We start from the raw sequence: 16,262 nt of genomic DNA, 5'->3' as shown, positions 1-16,262 counted from the left end.
TTTAATCCTCAGCCTTCCTGGTAGTTTCGGTCGGAGCCGCCAGCCCACGGCCAGGGCCTGGTTCCGGCTGGCCGCGAGCGGTGCCTGCTGCCAAGCCACACGGGCCTGACGAGTGGCTGTCCTCAGCCTGCCAGGCCGGGGCCGCGGGCCCGTTTGTGTCGCCTTGTGCCCTCGGCCTTTAATGAGGAGATTCGTGCTTCTGTCATCCTAACGGCCGGTCGCATAACTCATCCGAGGTGCGTTAAAGCTGGGGCCGGTTTCCAAGGTAAGTAACTGAGAGGAGGGGCAGGGCCGCGGCCAGGGAGACAGGTCTCGGCTAATGATGCACGGCTTCCGAGCAAACGGGAAATGAGGGCTGCGGGTTTAGCTGTGTGTCCCGGATGAACCTCGGGAAAACGTCCGGTTGCCTTGGATCGGGAACCAAGGGGTTCCGGGAAAGCTGGTGATAAAGAGTGGGCGACACGTGGTGCTTTGGGGGCTGCCCCCTTGATTCGATTGTAAGCGAGGTGGCGTTCCCCTCCCTGTTTAACCGACAGGAGGGGGAGACCGACGTTTGAACCGTTATGTAATGTCCTCGTGCTGATTTGTCTAGTAGGAGGCGGAGCCAGATTTGTCTGTCTAGAAAAAAAAAGAGGGCTACCTTGTACCACGCTGTGCTTTCTGCTTTTAATCTGTCCTCTGGGCCCAGCAGCCAGGAGGTCAGTCCATGAGCTGGTGTCAGCCCCGAGGCTGGCAGTAACAAAGAAGAACAAGGCAGGAGGGGCGGGGCGTGGGTGACCCGTCATGACGTGAGCGATGGGGTCAGGGGAGGCTTCCTCATTTGAGCTCCTCTACCAAGCCGTGCCCGCGGTGACCAGACCCAGGCTTTCCCTCTGGAAGCTAGGCCTCCCCGCGGCCACACACTCACCCCTGCCTCGTGTGTGTCTGGAAGGAAGGACCCGTGTCACCAGGCACCCACCCTACAAGCCATCCTGGCCAGTGGTCGGGAGCACTCCCCCCACAGAGGCCCCCAGGGGTCCCTCCCCAGCTTTGGAGGCTTTGCCCCCAGTCCTCTTCTCTCTCAGTTCGGTGGCTGGGAGCGTAAGTGCAGGACTTGGAGAGCTTCCTTTTTTGTTTGTTTTTTTGATGTGTATTTTTGATAGAGACAGAGCGTGAGTTGGGGAGGGGCAGAGAGAGAGGGAGACAAGAATCCGAAGCAGGCTCCAGGCTCTGAGCTGTCAGCACAGAGCCCGACGCAGGGCTCGAACTCACAAACTGGGAGATCAGGACCTGAGCTGAAGTCAGCTGCTTAACCGACTGAGCCGCCCAGGTGCCCCAGACGTGGAGAGCTTTCTTTAAATCGTTGGTGAATTTAACAACGGCCGCCTTTTCCCCCCTGCTCACAACACCCAGGCTGCAGAGGCGCTGCGGTGGGCTCAGACCAGGGGCGCACTAGCCTGCGCTCCCTCGGCGCCCTCTCCCGTCACCTCCCCTTTGGCCCTTTCTTGCCTCCACCCTCCCTCCGCCTAGCAAGGCCTCCTGGGGACACGGGCTGGAAGGTGGAACAGGTGGAACAAGTGTGGGGGCAAATCCAGGCTGGGGGGCTGGGGAGGAAGGGTGCCCCGCGGTGCTTGTGGGAGCTCCTCACAGCCAAATCATATGGTCCTTCCAGGGGAGGAGGGCGGAAGGTGCCCGCTGGCCGACTGCCGCCTGGGCCCCAGGGGGAGGGCTGTAGAGCAAGTAAAAGACGTTGCAAGCCAAGTACCCACATGTCAGAAAGGAAGTTGCATTGAGAGGTCACTTCTCCTGTGTGACAGCTGGAGACGTGGGAAAGAGGCGAGACCATAAATCTCTGGAAGGAGAGCCAAGGTTTCCGATCCGGGGTGGGCCCAGATGTTCGTTTGATAGTTTTTTCAGATTCTGAACATTTAGAAACGAAGGTGGAATGTTGTGTCGAGTGGGGGGATCAGGTGGGTCCTTTGCAAGCTGAGCTCTCTCCCCACTCAGATACAGGCGCCCTATGACTTGTCTTTAAGCCAGAAAACTCCAAGGCAGTCACCTGCCCTTGTGTCACGGCAGGGACATCCCCTTTGACTTGAGCTTGGCAGTTAGGCCAGGCGGTATGTTCTAGCAGGGGAACGAGGCCCGTGGCGTCTTCAGGAGGCAGGCGAGCACGGCCCGCAGCTCAGGGAGCACTTGCTTGCTTCTTCGTGCTCCGTGAGGTGGCCTGGATCAGCACTGGGCGGGATCAGCTTCTAGGGACAGTCAGGCAGGAGAGGAAGGGACTGGAGATCCGCAGGGGGCCCTGCGGGGGAGGGAGGTGGATGAGTTGGGGTACTGGTCAGAATTTCCGAGCCCCGGATTGTGGTTTGTCTTTGATTTTTCTGGGAAAGAATGTGCGTGAAGTTGAGCCCACGGAGAGGTCTCATGGAAGAAAAACAAGCTTCAGGATTGCCCAGACCTGGGTCAGTCCTACCCTGCTCCCTTACCAGCTGTGTGACCCGGACAGTCCACTCCCCTTCTCTGAGTCTCCGCGTTCTCACCGTTGAGCTAATAACACCTGTTTGGAAAAGCTGTTGTAGAGGAAAAATAAAAAACCATTTGGACACATGCTCTGTGCTCAATAAATAATAGCTATTTCTGTTATTATTCAGAAATACCTTCTACCGCATACCCTATAAGCAGAGACTTTTCCGTCTTCTAGAATATATGCAGTTCTAGGCTCAATTAAAATTTCCCTAAACTGGGCACACCGAACCTTCCTTGAGAGGCTGTCTGACCACGTCTTCTGGCTTGACAGCGTGTTAAGTCCTGGCCTCCAGCCCAGCTCTTACCCAGAGCACAGCTCAGTCAGCAGGAGGACGTCTCTGGCTTCTGCCTGAGAGCCAGGACCGGAGGAGTCCCGGGAGTGGAGCTGCCGTTCTGCCAGGCCCTGTCCTGGGCACGTAGTGGGCCCAGGTAGAGGCCTGGAAATGGAGGTATGGGCAGGCCAAGGCCCTCACCCCTTGGGCTCCAGAGCGGGACACGGAGCGGGGCTGGCTCCCTTCAGGGTCCCACCCTCCAGGCTACACCTGTTGGAAAATGCCACATGGCCACGGGAGAGACTGGACTTGAGGAAGACGGCCTGCTCTCCACGTACTTACCGTGTCCTTCCCGTCTCCAGGCCACAGCGGAGGAGAGGAGCTTGATGGGGACAAGCGGGCTGGGCTCTGACTTCAGACTTGGTTGGATCCACTTTGTGGAACATCTGTGCGGCCACAGCACATAAAAATGTTTTCCTCTGGCAGCCGCTTTTATAAGGATGTAATAATATATGCATTGCAAAAATCATTCTATTTTTGGTGGGTCAGCGTTTCCAGCAAGCTGACCCTGACCAGGTGTGGAGGGAGTCAGCAGGGGTGTGGGCAGGGGGGCTGTGGAAACACGTCTGTGTGCGCCAGGGCCCCTTGCCCGCACCCCCAGCCCATGTCTTCCTTCCCTTTTCCGGGCCCTGGTCCCTGCCAGGCTTTTCCTTGGGCTCGGATCCCCTGCCACAAGCTTAGGGACCCCTTGTGTCCTCCTGGGGAGTCAGTCTGCTCCCAGAGAAGACCAGGCCTCCTCACTCTCCCCCTACCCCCGGCCCCCACCCCAGACCTTTTGTACCTTTGGGCGACTGGTGTTTTCCTGCCCTTCTGTTCCCTTGAAGGTTGATCGGAAGCAGAGATGATACCCAAGAGGTTGGGCTGCTGATGTGCTTGTACTTAACCCTGGCGGCCCAAAGCCCTCTGCCAACAGTCCCAGCCTTACTTTGGGCTGTTGGCGCTCATTTAAGACGGGGCCCTCGGTGAGCTCAGCCTCGTCACTTCCCCGAGGTTGCCAGGAATTTAGCTCCTGCGCGGAGCTGGGGAAGGCGGCGAGAGACCGTGCTTTGTGGGAGGACAAAGGGTGTTCAGGAAACTTGACGTGGTGGGGAGTGGCTATCACTTCCGAGTTCAGGAGCGCTCTCACTTCTGTTTGGTGGGGGCCCTTGTGATCTCTGAGGCTTGAGGCTCCTCAGGGTCGCCAGTGCCAGGGGCAGGCCAGATACCCCATTCCTGCCCATTTCTTGGGGTCAGGGTGTTGAGACCTTGCAAGCACCGGACCTCCAGCTTTGCCCACGGGTTTCTTAAAACCCAGCACCCTAAACTGAGTCCTGCCCTGCAGACGTGGCCGGGCCGGGCAGCCCGGAGGGAGAGGGGCCGACCAGGCACCGGTAACGGTTCATCGCTGTAGCTGAAGTTGCGTGGAAGCTCTTGTGGCAGCCACATCACGTTGTCCTCAAGCTTGAAATCCTCTCGAAACCACGCGTCTCTTCGCAGGACTTGGTTCCCATTCTGTACTTGGTGAGGTTCACGTTGGAGCCGGAGAATGTGGTTTGCACTCACCCCAGCCAGCCAAGACCTGCCGTGACCCGGGCAGATGCCTTGACATCTTTGAGCTTCCGCTTCCTTGGGTTGCAAACAGAGGTCTCTTACAGGGACTGAGCGGAGTAGATGACCCTGCACTTGGCAGCTGTCGTGTCCCTGTAGTAGCCCACATCCCTGGGTTCTGATCATTTGGACCCTCAATGCTGTCACCAGGGCTGGTGTGGATCAGTGTTGAATCTCCAACTCGTATCTTCCTTTTTGGTGAAAGTAGGTCAGTCTCCGCCCTCCTCCGGTCTTCTGGAATCTGTGCTGTGACTTTTCAGGGATGGCTGGTCCACAGAATCAGACCTGTCTGACCCTGGAAGCCTGATCATTTAACGTGACTTGGGTCCCTCCTACCACCTGCTCGCTTCATCTGGCTCCTAACTGGGTCTCGTCTACCGTTTCTGGCATGAAAACCATTCTCTCTGATAAGAAAGTCAAAATAGGTGTGGGAAGCAGCAGAGACCTTTGACCTCTGAGCACACTGCCGCCCTGCCCTCCCCAGGCATCCGCCCTGCTCTCCTGCCTCTGAAGCCCATCCACCTTCCCGCTCCCCCTGGGCTTTCTTGTCTGAATTCATTCTGAGCTCTGGCTGTCTTGGTACTCCTGTCCTTACCTTTTCATTCTGTCTCGGGAGGACCTGTTTCACCCAACAGTGAGCAGGGCTGCTAGGAGTCTCCACTCCGTAACTCACCACCGTCGTAGGCACCTGTGAGGTGTAGACAGGGAAGGCTGTCCTTAAGGAATCCACAGTCTTGGGAGGGAACTCTGCCTTGCACAGACGGAGGGGTAGGGGGTCCACACCTCGTGCATAAGTGTGCAGGTCAGGAATCGTCTGTCATCCCCTCCCCTGCCTTCTTTTACTACTTTCAGTAAAACTTTGTCAGGACTTTAATAGTTAGGATTATTGGACCAGAACCAACCCCGCCCAAGACCCGACTGCTGGGTCCCACCTCCTCCAAAACCCTACTTGGTTGCTGTCTAGGAATCTGGGTTCAGATCCTCTTGCTCAAACTGCCCCCAGCCACGTGGCCAGCCCCGCAGGCTGTGCACTAAGAAGTGTCTGGGCCACGACCTGACACTACCTGTGTCGCCTTGGGCGAGGCTCCTCAGTCCCCGGTCTCGGGGCTGCTGGCCCCTCCCTCCGAAGTTGCTGTCACAGGGCAGTGGAGGCTCTTGTGCAGTATGAGGGGACCCACAGCCTGAGCCAGTGTCTGGCCAGGGTCATCCCCTCTGCCCTCCCTGCTGCGGCCTGGGGGCTGGGAGGGGGGGTGCTCCGGAAGGCCCCCCGCTGGGAACGGGGCCTCTGGGCCTCTGCTGGCTGAGCTGTTTATGACCCAAAGCCCAAGTCCCCGGTGCTTGGGCTCCGCGCTGGAAAAGTGGCCTTGTACCACCTGCGGCTGACTCTACAGCTACCGGCGGGAGCAACGGGCTGTGCGCAAAGCACAGGGCTGGCCTGTGCTGTCGGGAGAGGCTGCCGTGCGCGGCTCTGACATGGAGGGACGTTCTTCTCTCTTGCAGATGGAGAAGGATGAGACCGTGAGCGACTGCTCCCCACACATAGCCAATATCGGGCGCCTGGTAGAGGTGAGTGGGGCCCTGGGCTCTGGGTCGCACCCCAGCGCCAGACATCCTGCCCCCAGGGGTGTGTGCGGGCCTGCGGGCCTCCTCCCCGGTGCGCAGCGCCTTAGCGGCCAGCAGCGTGTTTCTGTTGTGGCCCTTTTGCCCTGGGCTCGTGTGTTCCGAGCCTCCTGATGGGAATGCGCGCAGGGCCCAGCTCCCGGGGCGCCCCCTCTGTGCCCCCCAGCTCATGCTCCCAGGAGGCTGCGCAGGAAGGCCTCGGTCCTGCTCCCCCGGCCCACTGGGTGCCAGGAGAGACCTGAGCTCAGAGAGGAGGTGTCCCTGCAAGGTCACGGGCTCAGGAGGAACTTCAGGAGGCTCTCCGGCCGCAGCTACTTCTGCCTTCCCTTCCCCACGCTCTTCGGAGGAAAGGGTGCTCTCTGGCTTCACACAGTTGTTCCTGAAGTTGGTGGGGGGCCTGAGAGGTGGTGATGTGGTTTAGAGCTGCTCCTGTCGTGGTCAGCGGTGGCCGCCAGTCCCTGAGTATTGGCTTCCTGGTGTCTGAAGCCTGGGAAGGGCTCAGAGCACAAATGATAGGCGGGGTCTCGGCCCCGAGGGGGCGTGGGGGTGGCTGGCTCACTGGGCCTTGGTGCGGTCTCACGCCTCCCCCCTGTGGCCACTGCGGGGACTGCAGGGGTGAGCCGGTGGGACCGGGAGGGTGTGGGCCTCAGGACGCCTGTTTGCCATCCTGTCTGACTGACCTCCCTTCCCAGGACATGGAAAATAAAATCAGAAGTACGCTGAATGAGATCTACTTTGGGAAAACAAAGGACATCGTCAATGGGCTGAGGTAATGTACCCCCAAAACATAAGCTTTGGAACCAAAAGATCAGTTTCCTCATTTGTAACGCCTGCTGAAGTACCCACGTCACGGGATCGTTAGTGCAGATTTTGAAAGGTCAGACCCCTCACGCACAGTTTGTATTCTCAGTAGACGCCGGTTCCTTCCCTGCTGTTGTTGTTGTCTTGGGACTTTCACCTGGACAGGCATTGGTGCCCTCGTCCCTGAAGTCCCCTCCTCTCGGTCCCCCGCCTCATCAGTTCCATCTCAGGAATCTGCCCGGACCTCACAACATGCGAGGGAGTGCAGCCCATTGGGCTCTGGGTCCACCGGCTACTCCAGCGTCCTCCAGGGCTCTGCTGGCTACGGCCGTGGTCCTGAGCCGCCCCTCCCCACCCATCTTCTGTCCTTGGTTCTGCAGCCTGGGCCCAAATGAAGGCTGGGAGGGACTCTCTGGGTCTCCAGAGGCCATGGGGGGACAGAGCAGGAGGCCAGAGGCCCACTGGGGGGCAGGTGGGGTGGCTGTGGAGTGAGCACTGGCCTTGAAATCAGAAAGCTGAGAGCCCGTATAAGTGCTGTCCACCCGAGCTGTGTGACCTTTGGCCGGTGGCTCCTCTACTTGGCCCTCGTCCCGTCAGGGAGGCAGGCCTGCCGCAGGGGTCATGAGATGGAGCCCGCCTGGCCACCGTGTGAGGCCCAGGTCTGGTGCCCTGCCCTCAGCCTCCAGCCCTCTGATCCCCCGCTCCGTGTGGGAGTCTCTCCTTTGGGGCCAAATCAGAGGCAGGAAGTCGCTCCAGGGGCCATGCTGACTTGTGAATTCACCCAGGAGACAGATTTCTAGTCTCCTCCTCCAACAGTTTAAAGTAGCAAGGCGCCCCCTCCGGGTCTCCATCTTCCCGATCTCCCACCCGCCTCTGGGGAACACGATCTGGCCCCCAGTGGGTCGTATTCCCCGTCTCCGGCAACACTGCTGTCCTCTGGTCACCCCGGGGCCAGAGCGTCATCCTCAGCAAACACACTCCCCGCCCGGCCTGGCCAGCGGCAGGAGAACGAGGAGAGGGACCCAGAGAGCCTGCGGGCAGGTGGTCGAGACAGCCCCCAGCATCGAGCTCTGCGGCCACCCCTTCGGGCCGGAGCGCGGGGGCCGTGACGACACTGCCCTGTCTTCGACCTCGCGGGCCCCTGCGTGCCCGGCGCGCGCCCGCCCCGGCGCTCCCAGGTGTGTGCCGCCCTCGCCTCCCGCCGCGCTCATCTGTGACCACTCTCTGTAGATCTGTTGACGTAATCCCCGACCACCCCAAGTTTCAGCAGCTGCAGAGGGAGCTTTCCCAAGTGCTGACCCAGCGCCAGATCCACATCCAGCCTGATAACTAAGCCGACGCAGGTACCCTGCCTGAGAGGCGTGCGCACCCTCCCCACTAAACAGGACTCACCAGCCCGCCACCACCCCCCCCCCCCCCCCCCCCGGACCAGCTGTCGCTGCGCGCGGTCCTTTAAACACCACTAACCCCCGTGTCGGCTCACGGCTGTGAGCAGCCACGTTAACGTGTAGACTCGGCCCTACGTAACACGGACCCGTATCACGCGTGTGCTGTGTGTGTCTCGCACGCCGGGCAGGGCTGGGTGTGGGGCAGAGAGGGGGTTTGGCCCTGGAAGAAGCCCCCGTCTGGGGATTAACTCTGCCTCTCCAGCAGAAGCCGCTTGTCTGCACCGCTCTTGTAGGCCACAGGGCGGGGGTCTGTGCACTGCCTTCCGCTCGGCCACTCAGGGCGGCCCGAGTCCGCCGCGTGTGCTGTTATGTGTGGCCGGGGCCTTGGGCTTTCCCGCCAAGCGTCGCAGAGGCCAAGTGAGCCTCCTCAGTGGGAAAGTGACTATTCGGGGCCGTGAGTTGAGAGGGCTGTGTCGCCCCAAACCTGAGGATAGAGCCCGGAGCGGGGGCCGAAACCCCCCTGGCCAGGCTTGGTGCACCCCCAGACCGGTGGCTGCTGGAGCTGCTTGGGCCAGTAACCTTCTGCCCCTAGTGAGCTGCGGCCTTCCTCTTAAACGCCTTGTGCTGACGGCAAGGAAATGGCCTTGCTTGTGGACCATAACCGAGAACCAGAGCTTGAGCTTGTGGCAGATAGAGGTGTATGGAAGCAGTCGGTGTCCCGAGAGAGGAGGGAAACGTTTAACATGAGGCCCGTGGGGCAAGGCCGCAGGGCCCAGGGACTGGTCACCGGGAACCCGACCCAGCAGAGGTTCGGCGGGATGGCCGGGCCTGGCCGTTTGCGTAACCAGGTGGCGCTGCTGGTCGGTCTGGGCTCTGTGCCACCTTCAGGCCTCACGCTGGGACCGTCCCGCTCCCATCCCGAGAGAGCCTCCTTTGTACGGTGGGCCACCGTTGTGCGGTTTTCTTGGCAGCCCCTAGATTCTGCCAGATCCCTGTCCGTGGTCAGTCCCGTGGCCACCCGCTGGAGGCTTTCCGGCATGGGAACCCTCTGCAGCAGTGGGCAGCCTGGCGCTCTGTCCGTCCCACGTCCCTCTGTCCGTCCCACGTCCCCTCTGTCCGTGCCGAGTTAGCACTTGCTCCGGGCATGAGTTTGACGTTGCTTGGCACTGACCCTCCCGAGCTGTGATCCCGTGTCCTGCTCCTCATAGCCTCCGGCCATTCCGCGCCCAGTGTCTTGTCTCTGACCTGACTCTCACTCTGGTTCTAACTCGGGGACTCTCTGCTTCGTTGGGGGGTGGGGGTGAGGCCTGGTGCGCTCAGCCCGTCCTTCCCAGAAGAGCCAGCACCCTCGCAGGCCGAGGAGCTGCGTGAGCCGCCGCCACTTCCTGCCAGGAGCTTTTCCAGAAGCACGTGGCGGACTAAGAATTGGAGCCAAGGCCACCACAGCTGGTGTCTGACCCTTCCTTGGGCCTCCGCAGAGCCAGGACAGTCCAGGGCAAACGTTTGTTTAGAGACGCTCAGCCAGACGTGTCGGCATTTCGTGAGAGCGTTTTATTGTCTTCCGGGTCACCCGTGTACCATTTGGAGGCCGCGTCCCACGACTTTTCGGGGCTTCGGTAGCCAGCACTCAACTGGGGATGCTCTCGTTTCTCCTGGGTCCTGCTTCGTTTTACTTTTGGAATCTGGGGATTTTTTGACTCCTCCTTCCCATCCTCTCTCACGGCTGGTGCTCACGGAGCTTGAGACGCCCGTGGGCGTGGCGTCCACCGCCTTCCTGCCGGGCGGCCGTCACTCCTTTCTTTCCACTGCTCTGAAACGGTTGGAAAGTTTACACATAGTTTAAGAAGTCCTTGGCCGGTCGACACGTTGAGTCCGTTTGACAGAGTGACCGTTCAGGCCGTTGGCAGGGGGCGTTTCCCTGAGCCTCAGTTTCCTCTTCTGTGCTTGGGAACCCCGGTGGGACTCCTCGGGGATGCCGTGAGAGGGAAGTGAGAGGTGTGTGGGAAGCACTTCGCAAACCATACAGCCTCTGCGAGGGTTAGTGGCTGTTCGCTTTGGCGAATGAGGAGTGTTAACGCCGGCGCGTGGGGCACTCACGTCAGCGTGTGTCCACAGATCGGGATTTGCCAGCAGGGACCCGGGGCCTCTTGGCTCAGTCCTGTCCTGCCTCCTGACGTCCAGGCCGAGGGATTTTCTCGGCCACGCTCACTGCTGACGGCTGAGAGCACCTGCCCTTCCGGCGCCACCCTGGACGTGAACCCGATCTGCTCAGATGACCAGGGGTTTTAAACGTTCACTGAGTGGGGTTCCTCTGCACCCTGCACTTGGGGGGCGGGCAGCGGGCTGCCTCCACTCGGCAAGGGTGCAGTGAGGGGGAAGCTTGATAGCGGGGTCCCTGCGACCCAGAGTCCGTGCCCCTCTGCGCCCCCGCCCCTCCCTCCCCCCCGCCCCGGCTGAGTCCGCAGCTGGTCAGAAGCACAGAGGGTCTTTGCTGCCTTGTGCTTAGAAGCCCAGAAGCCACCTTCTGGTTCAGGCCGACCTCGGGCCCTGAAGTGGATTGGGGTTCTGGTGGCTCCGGCCGGGTCCCCCAGCCTGGCGCAGAGGTGGGCGCCCGTCCAGGCGGGCCGCGCGCTTCCCCTGCAAAGGAAGCCCGCCTGGCAAAGGGCCGAGGGCTCAGGCCTCGGGCGCCGTGCTCGAGGCGGCCCCCTGCCCGTCACACGGGCTGATCAGCTCTCTTCCCTCCGGCAGGTCTGTGCAGACTTTCGCAGACAAATCAAAGCAAGAAGCTCTTAAGAACGACCTGGTGGAGGCCTTGAAGAGAAAGCAGCAGTGTTAAAGCCCTGCTCCACGCTAACTGGACACGCCATGCGCTCGTTAGACCCCTTTCTTAGAAAACTCGTCTTCTGCTCCCCTCCCTCGCCCCTCGCCTCCCCACCCAGGTCACGGAACAACGGCATCACCATCTCTCCCTGAGAATAAAGCCCAGTAAACACCCTCCTGTCTCTGAGGCCTCCTTCCCACCACGTTTTGCCATCAAAACTCTCCGTATTTCCACAGAGACCGTGTGTTTTTTGTTTGCCCGGCCCCCTGTCTGCCTCCCTCCCCCCATTTATAGGCATAAAATACAGTCTGTCTGCCTCCCCTTCCCTCCCACCTTTTTGTTACATCGGTGTAAAAAATGTAAAACAAAAAAATTTTATGAACTAACTGTGGTGTGTGAAAGAGAGAAGAAAAACTGGAAATCTGAGTCCACGTGTGTTTGGGAGTTGCTTGGGGTTGGGGCTTGGGGGGACAGGGGACAGCTCTGGGAGAAAGCGGGTGGCCCTCGGCGATGTCCTGCACAGACTGGCCCCTGTCCCACGAGACCACGTGGCGGGGGTGCGGGGGTGGGGCCTGCTGACGGGCTGCTCTGGCCAGGTGCTTTTCTGTCAATTTTTATGGAATGCAAAAGGAGTTTTTGTTTTATTTTGTTTTTTTGTAAAGCTTAAAAAAAAAATCTACATCTTATACTTGAGCTTCCATACTTAAAAAAAAAAAAAGAAAAGAACAAAAAAAATGAATAAAAAGAAACTGGGACGCAGTCAGCACTGGCCTCGTGTTCTTTCTCGCCGGCCTCACTTTCCAAGCGCGTGTGGCCTTGGCCGTGAGGGCTGGCCCCCACCGGGGTGGCGAGTCGGACAGAAGACGGGCGGGAGCCTCGCGGTGGGCGAGAACGGGGGTCCTTGCGGAGCCCGGAGCTGCTGCTCGGCTCCCCGGCCCCACCCGCTCCGGAAGAGGGGGGCCCCCACCTTGTCATTCTGTCACTCTGGGTGCGGCCTCCCTGCACTGTCCCCTCTGCTCCTCCCCCTTTCATCTCCGCAAATACCCACCGTAAGCGGGACGCTTCACCACCCTTCTGGATGGACCCTGCTGGCCCGGCCGACACCAGGCGGCCACGTGGCCAGTCAGCAGGGCCCACACCCTGGCTCCCGGGTGAAGCCTGCACCTGTTCAGTGGCCCCGGGGACAGGTGGTGGCCTCGAGAGAGTGAGAGCTCAGATGGGCAAGCAGGGCTGTCTCCGGGGTCCCTTCACGCCCTTGCTGTGACCTTGACAAGTCAGTCTCTCGCGGCCCTCGCTGGGGTCCTCCTGGGGCCCCAGATTCCAAGACTCCGAACCGTCTCCTCTGTTCTCGTCATGGACTAAGCAGCCACTATGTGGACCCCTCTGCCGCCACGGGGGAAGCAGGCAGTGTGGACCGGGCCTCGGTCCCTCTTCTCTTTGGTGCCATCCCCTCCGTGCAGCCTGGGTGCCCTGCAGTCACGGGGGCCGCCAGCCCCACCTGCACGACCCATGCCGAGCCAGGTAAGAAGTTCTCCCTGGAGAGACTCTGATAGCAAAAAGTCAGGACGGCGTCATCCCCACCGGGAAGGGGTCCTGCCCCTGAGGCTCTGGAGCCGGCTTGGCCTCGGTCTTTGGAGATGCCACCGGCTCACCTTTCCCTTCCCTCCTGTGAGCTCCCTGCAGCCTGCCTCCAGCGCCTCGTGTTGCGCGCTTAGCGCTTAGCCAGTGGGCCTCTGCTCCCGGAACCCGGCAGACCCCGAGGAGGCTGGAGGAAATGCCCCCCGGGGGAGGGCGCTGCCACTGAACCCCCACCACGGGCCCGAGGGGCCACCGTCTACTCCCGCTTAACGGTAAGCAGGGGGCCGGGACGCACGCCCCGCCTGCCGGCCCCTCCTGCCCATTTTGGAGGATCTTTTTCTCCTGTTCTCTCAGTGATGAAGCCTCTAAAGAAACATCTGCAAAATTTTTAATTTTTTTTTTTTTAAGTTTTTCCTTTTTTTTTTTTTAAGTCTATTTTGAGAGCGCACGCACGAGCGAGCAGGGGGACGGACTCACGGGACTCGAACTCACAAAGCGTGAAATCATGACCTGAGCCGGAATCAAGAATTCGATGCTTACCCCACTGAGCCAGGTGCCCTGTGGCTTTCGACTTTAAAAGCTCAACTAATGCTTCCTAGAACGAATAGACTATCACACACGTATAGGTCTTTGACCGGCCTAGTGAAGGCAATCCTTCAGTTCCTGGTGAATATTAGGCATTTGGGTTACCTTGTAATGGTTATAAATGAGGAGAAATGTTGCAAGATGGAATGTATTCTCATACCCATAACTTCCCAAGTTTAGTAATAGCTAATTTGGTCTTTTTTCAAGCACTTTTATTGAGATAGAACTCACACACCATACACTTCCCCCATTTCGAGTGTACAAATTCAGTAGTTCTGTGATTGGCGGTTACGTGCCTGTCTCCTTCACCAGACTGAGGGCTTCTTGAGGGACGGTGTTTAAGGCATTCACTTCACTCATTCATTCATGGAAACATTTACTGAGCACCTGCTGTGGAAGGGGGATACGATGGTGGGATACACAGTCTGCCCATACTGTGGTGGGGGTGGGCAAGTGTTTTTGGTTTTTTTTAATGTTTATTTTTGATAAGAGAGAGCATGAGCGGGGGAGGGGCAGAGCGGGAGGGAGACCCAGAATCGGAAGCAGGCTCCAGGCTCCGAGCTGTCAGCACGGGCTCGAACTCACGAACTGCAAGATCATGACCTGAGCCGAAGTCGGACGCTTAATTAACCAACTGAGCCACCCAGGCGCCCTGGGAAGTGATTATTAATAAAAATAACCTTTATGGAGCACTTAACATGTGCTGGGCACAGAGATCCCAGTGGGTGACTGTGTCCTCAGGGCTGTCACAGGGCTGGGGGACTGAGTTTTCGGGCACATTGAGTTAACCCACAGCAGAAGGCAATCAATCCCCACTTTCTTCAACCTCATCAGGTATAGCGCATGCGTATGGAACAGTTAAGCCTCAGCACCTGGCTGGCTGTGCAGGGGTGAGCTGCGCGTTCCTCCCCTTTCTCAGCTTTGGGGACTGAAGGCCATACCTAAGCTATGGCTTAAAACATCCCGGGTTTGTGGCGCCTGGGTGCCAACTCTTGATCTCAGCTCTGGTCTTAATCTCGGGGTCATGAGTTCAAGCCCCGAGAAGGACTCCACACTGGACGTGAAGCCTACTTTAAAAAAAAAAAAGAAAAATCCCAGTTTCCCTAAATGACCAAGGGGAACCCCAGGCTGGGAGGACCTGGGGCCTCATGCTGAGGACAGGCATGCTGGGCCCTTCCTTCTGCCTTGTTGGAGATTGCCACCTGCCTGCCAGGCAGCTTCCTGCCCCCCAGGATTTGGGGGGACACCGAGGCCAGGCACTGTGGCAAGGCATTTGCATACACGGCATCTCCTTCAATAGTTAAAATATGAACCGCCCAGGCCGGACTCTTTGGGGGTGACCGGCCCAGCCTCCTGCCCTCGTGAGTGTCCAGATGGAGAATCCCTCCCAGACAAGGACAACTGATGTGTGGGATGCCGCTTTCTTGGCCGAGCCTGGGCTCGAAACCTAAAGGCACAACTCGGCTGAATCAGGCGGGAGGAAGGGTCCAAAGTGGGAGAGCTCACCCCTTCAGGCCACACCTAGAGGTGAGGGCCCCACCACCCCCTGCCTGCAACAAGGTAGAGGTGTGTGCCCAGTGGAGAAGTCCACCTGAGCAACCCCCTCGGGACCCCACCCACCTGCACGCACGGCTGCCAGTGTGGCGGAACTAATGGGTCCATTAGACTGGCCCTTGAGCTTTCCGGGAGGAGCCTGGGGAGGCCCTGGGCATCAGAGAAGCTCATCATTTACCCACCAGGCGCTTACACGTGCCAGGCGCTGGGGCATGAGCCTACAAGCCCATCTCCCTTAACCACCACAGCTACGTCCTCCATCAGACAGGGCAGGGCACTCCCCTGGGCACATCCATCAGGCCGGGGCTTCCTGAAGAGGAAGCAACCATGGCTCGGAGCAGACTGGGCAGTGCTGGAAAGCAAAAGCTAGCACCCCAAAGACTCGGTGCTTCCCACGAGGAAGGGATTACGTCACCCTCACCACACAAGGGCTTGGAGGCAGGGCTGTGAGGTTTCATCTCTTAGCCCCCCAGCTCTAACTCAGGCCCACACTTGGGGCTCATACGGCCATTCCGAATGCGCCCCCGGTAACTGGCACCAAGGTCAGGACCCCGGGTGGAGCCAGGTGCTGGCTGGCAAAGGGCACCTGAACCAGGCCCAGGCCAGAGGCAGCCGGGGCCTGGGGCCTGGGGCCCCTTTGGCTGGGACAAGGCCAGAGGCTCAAAGTGGGAAGGGAGCCTAAGCCCAGCAAGGCTGGGTCGCTCCTGAGAGCGAGGGAAAGCTGGACTGCACACAGCCCAACACTCCAGACCCCCGTCCGGGGAGGGGACTCGGAGGGCCCCAACCCCCACCAGGTGTGGGATGGCCCTTGCAGCAGAGGGACATAATGTGGTTCAAAAAGCTGCTCGACCTTAAGCCTGATCCCTCAAAGTCTATCTTCCATCTATAAAACGGCCATGCTAATTACACCCACTCGACAGGGCCCAGCCCAGCACACAGGAAGCACTCAAGTCACGTGCCAGGTACACACAGGACCCCACAGGTATGACCCAGGACAGGACCGGGGGAGACTGGTCCTGCTTGCCCTCGCTGCCCACCTGAGCCTGAGATGCCCCTTCGCGGTCTCCCCAGACCCCAATTCCTGCCTTCTCTCCCCTGGCCACACCCAGGCCACCTGCTGTGAGCCGCTGCCTGTCCCTGTCCCCACGACCCTGTCTACTGGCTGACCCTGGTCAGTCTGGCTTTCAAGGCTCTTCGTAAGCGGCCCCATCTTGGGAGCAGCCCAGACACTCAATGCCAGGCCTGTGCACACGCTGTAGCCCTTTCCCGACTTTCCTCTGCCTTCAAGATTCAAGGGGCGCCTGGGTGGCGCAGTCGGTTAAGCGTCCGACTTCAGCCAGGTCACGATCTCACGGTCCGTGAGTTCGAGCCCCGCGTCGGGCTCTGGGCTGATGGCTCAGAGCCTGGAGCCTGTTTCCGATTCTGTGTCTCCCTCTCTCTCTGCCCCTCCCCCGTTCATGCTTTGTCTCTCTCTGTCCCAAAAAAAAA

General features: G+C 59.6%; 1 protein-coding gene and 1 long non-coding RNA gene across 6 annotated transcripts in view; one reads left to right on the top strand and one right to left on the bottom strand.

Moving 5' to 3' along the window:
- The window catches only part of CAPZB (capping actin protein of muscle Z-line subunit beta), a 134,965-nt gene extending 123,522 nt beyond the window's left edge, over window positions 1-11,443 (top strand). For 3 of the 5 annotated variants that reach the window (XM_045475882.1, XM_045475878.1, XM_045475880.1), the window contains exons 7-10: window positions 5,928-5,993; window positions 6,740-6,816; window positions 8,079-8,191; window positions 10,985-11,443. In XM_045475882.1, coding sequence (XP_045331838.1) covers window positions 5,928-5,993; window positions 6,740-6,816; window positions 8,079-8,181 — 246 coding nt within the window. In that variant the 3' untranslated portion in view covers window positions 8,182-8,191; window positions 10,985-11,443. The remainder of the gene's footprint in view (window positions 1-5,927; window positions 5,994-6,739; window positions 6,817-8,078; window positions 8,192-10,984) is intronic. The other 2 variants (XM_045475881.1, XM_045475879.1) reach the window with 1 other exon arrangement.
- LOC123597293 lies at window positions 1,730-3,733 on the bottom strand. The gene is made up of 3 exons (XR_006712065.1): window positions 3,622-3,733; window positions 3,123-3,226; window positions 1,730-2,552 (listed from the first exon to the last, which is right to left on the bottom strand). It is a non-coding gene; the product is annotated as an uncharacterized LOC123597293 (long non-coding RNA).
- Window positions 11,444-16,262: the final 4,819 nt, after the last annotated feature.

The sequence above is a fragment of the Leopardus geoffroyi genome, chromosome C1 (assembly GCF_018350155.1).
Source record: "Leopardus geoffroyi isolate Oge1 chromosome C1, O.geoffroyi_Oge1_pat1.0, whole genome shotgun sequence".
NCBI lineage: Eukaryota > Metazoa > Chordata > Mammalia > Carnivora > Felidae > Leopardus > Leopardus geoffroyi.
The sequence above is the reverse complement of the archived record's forward strand: the minus strand, read 5'-3'. Positions and strand labels throughout refer to the sequence as shown.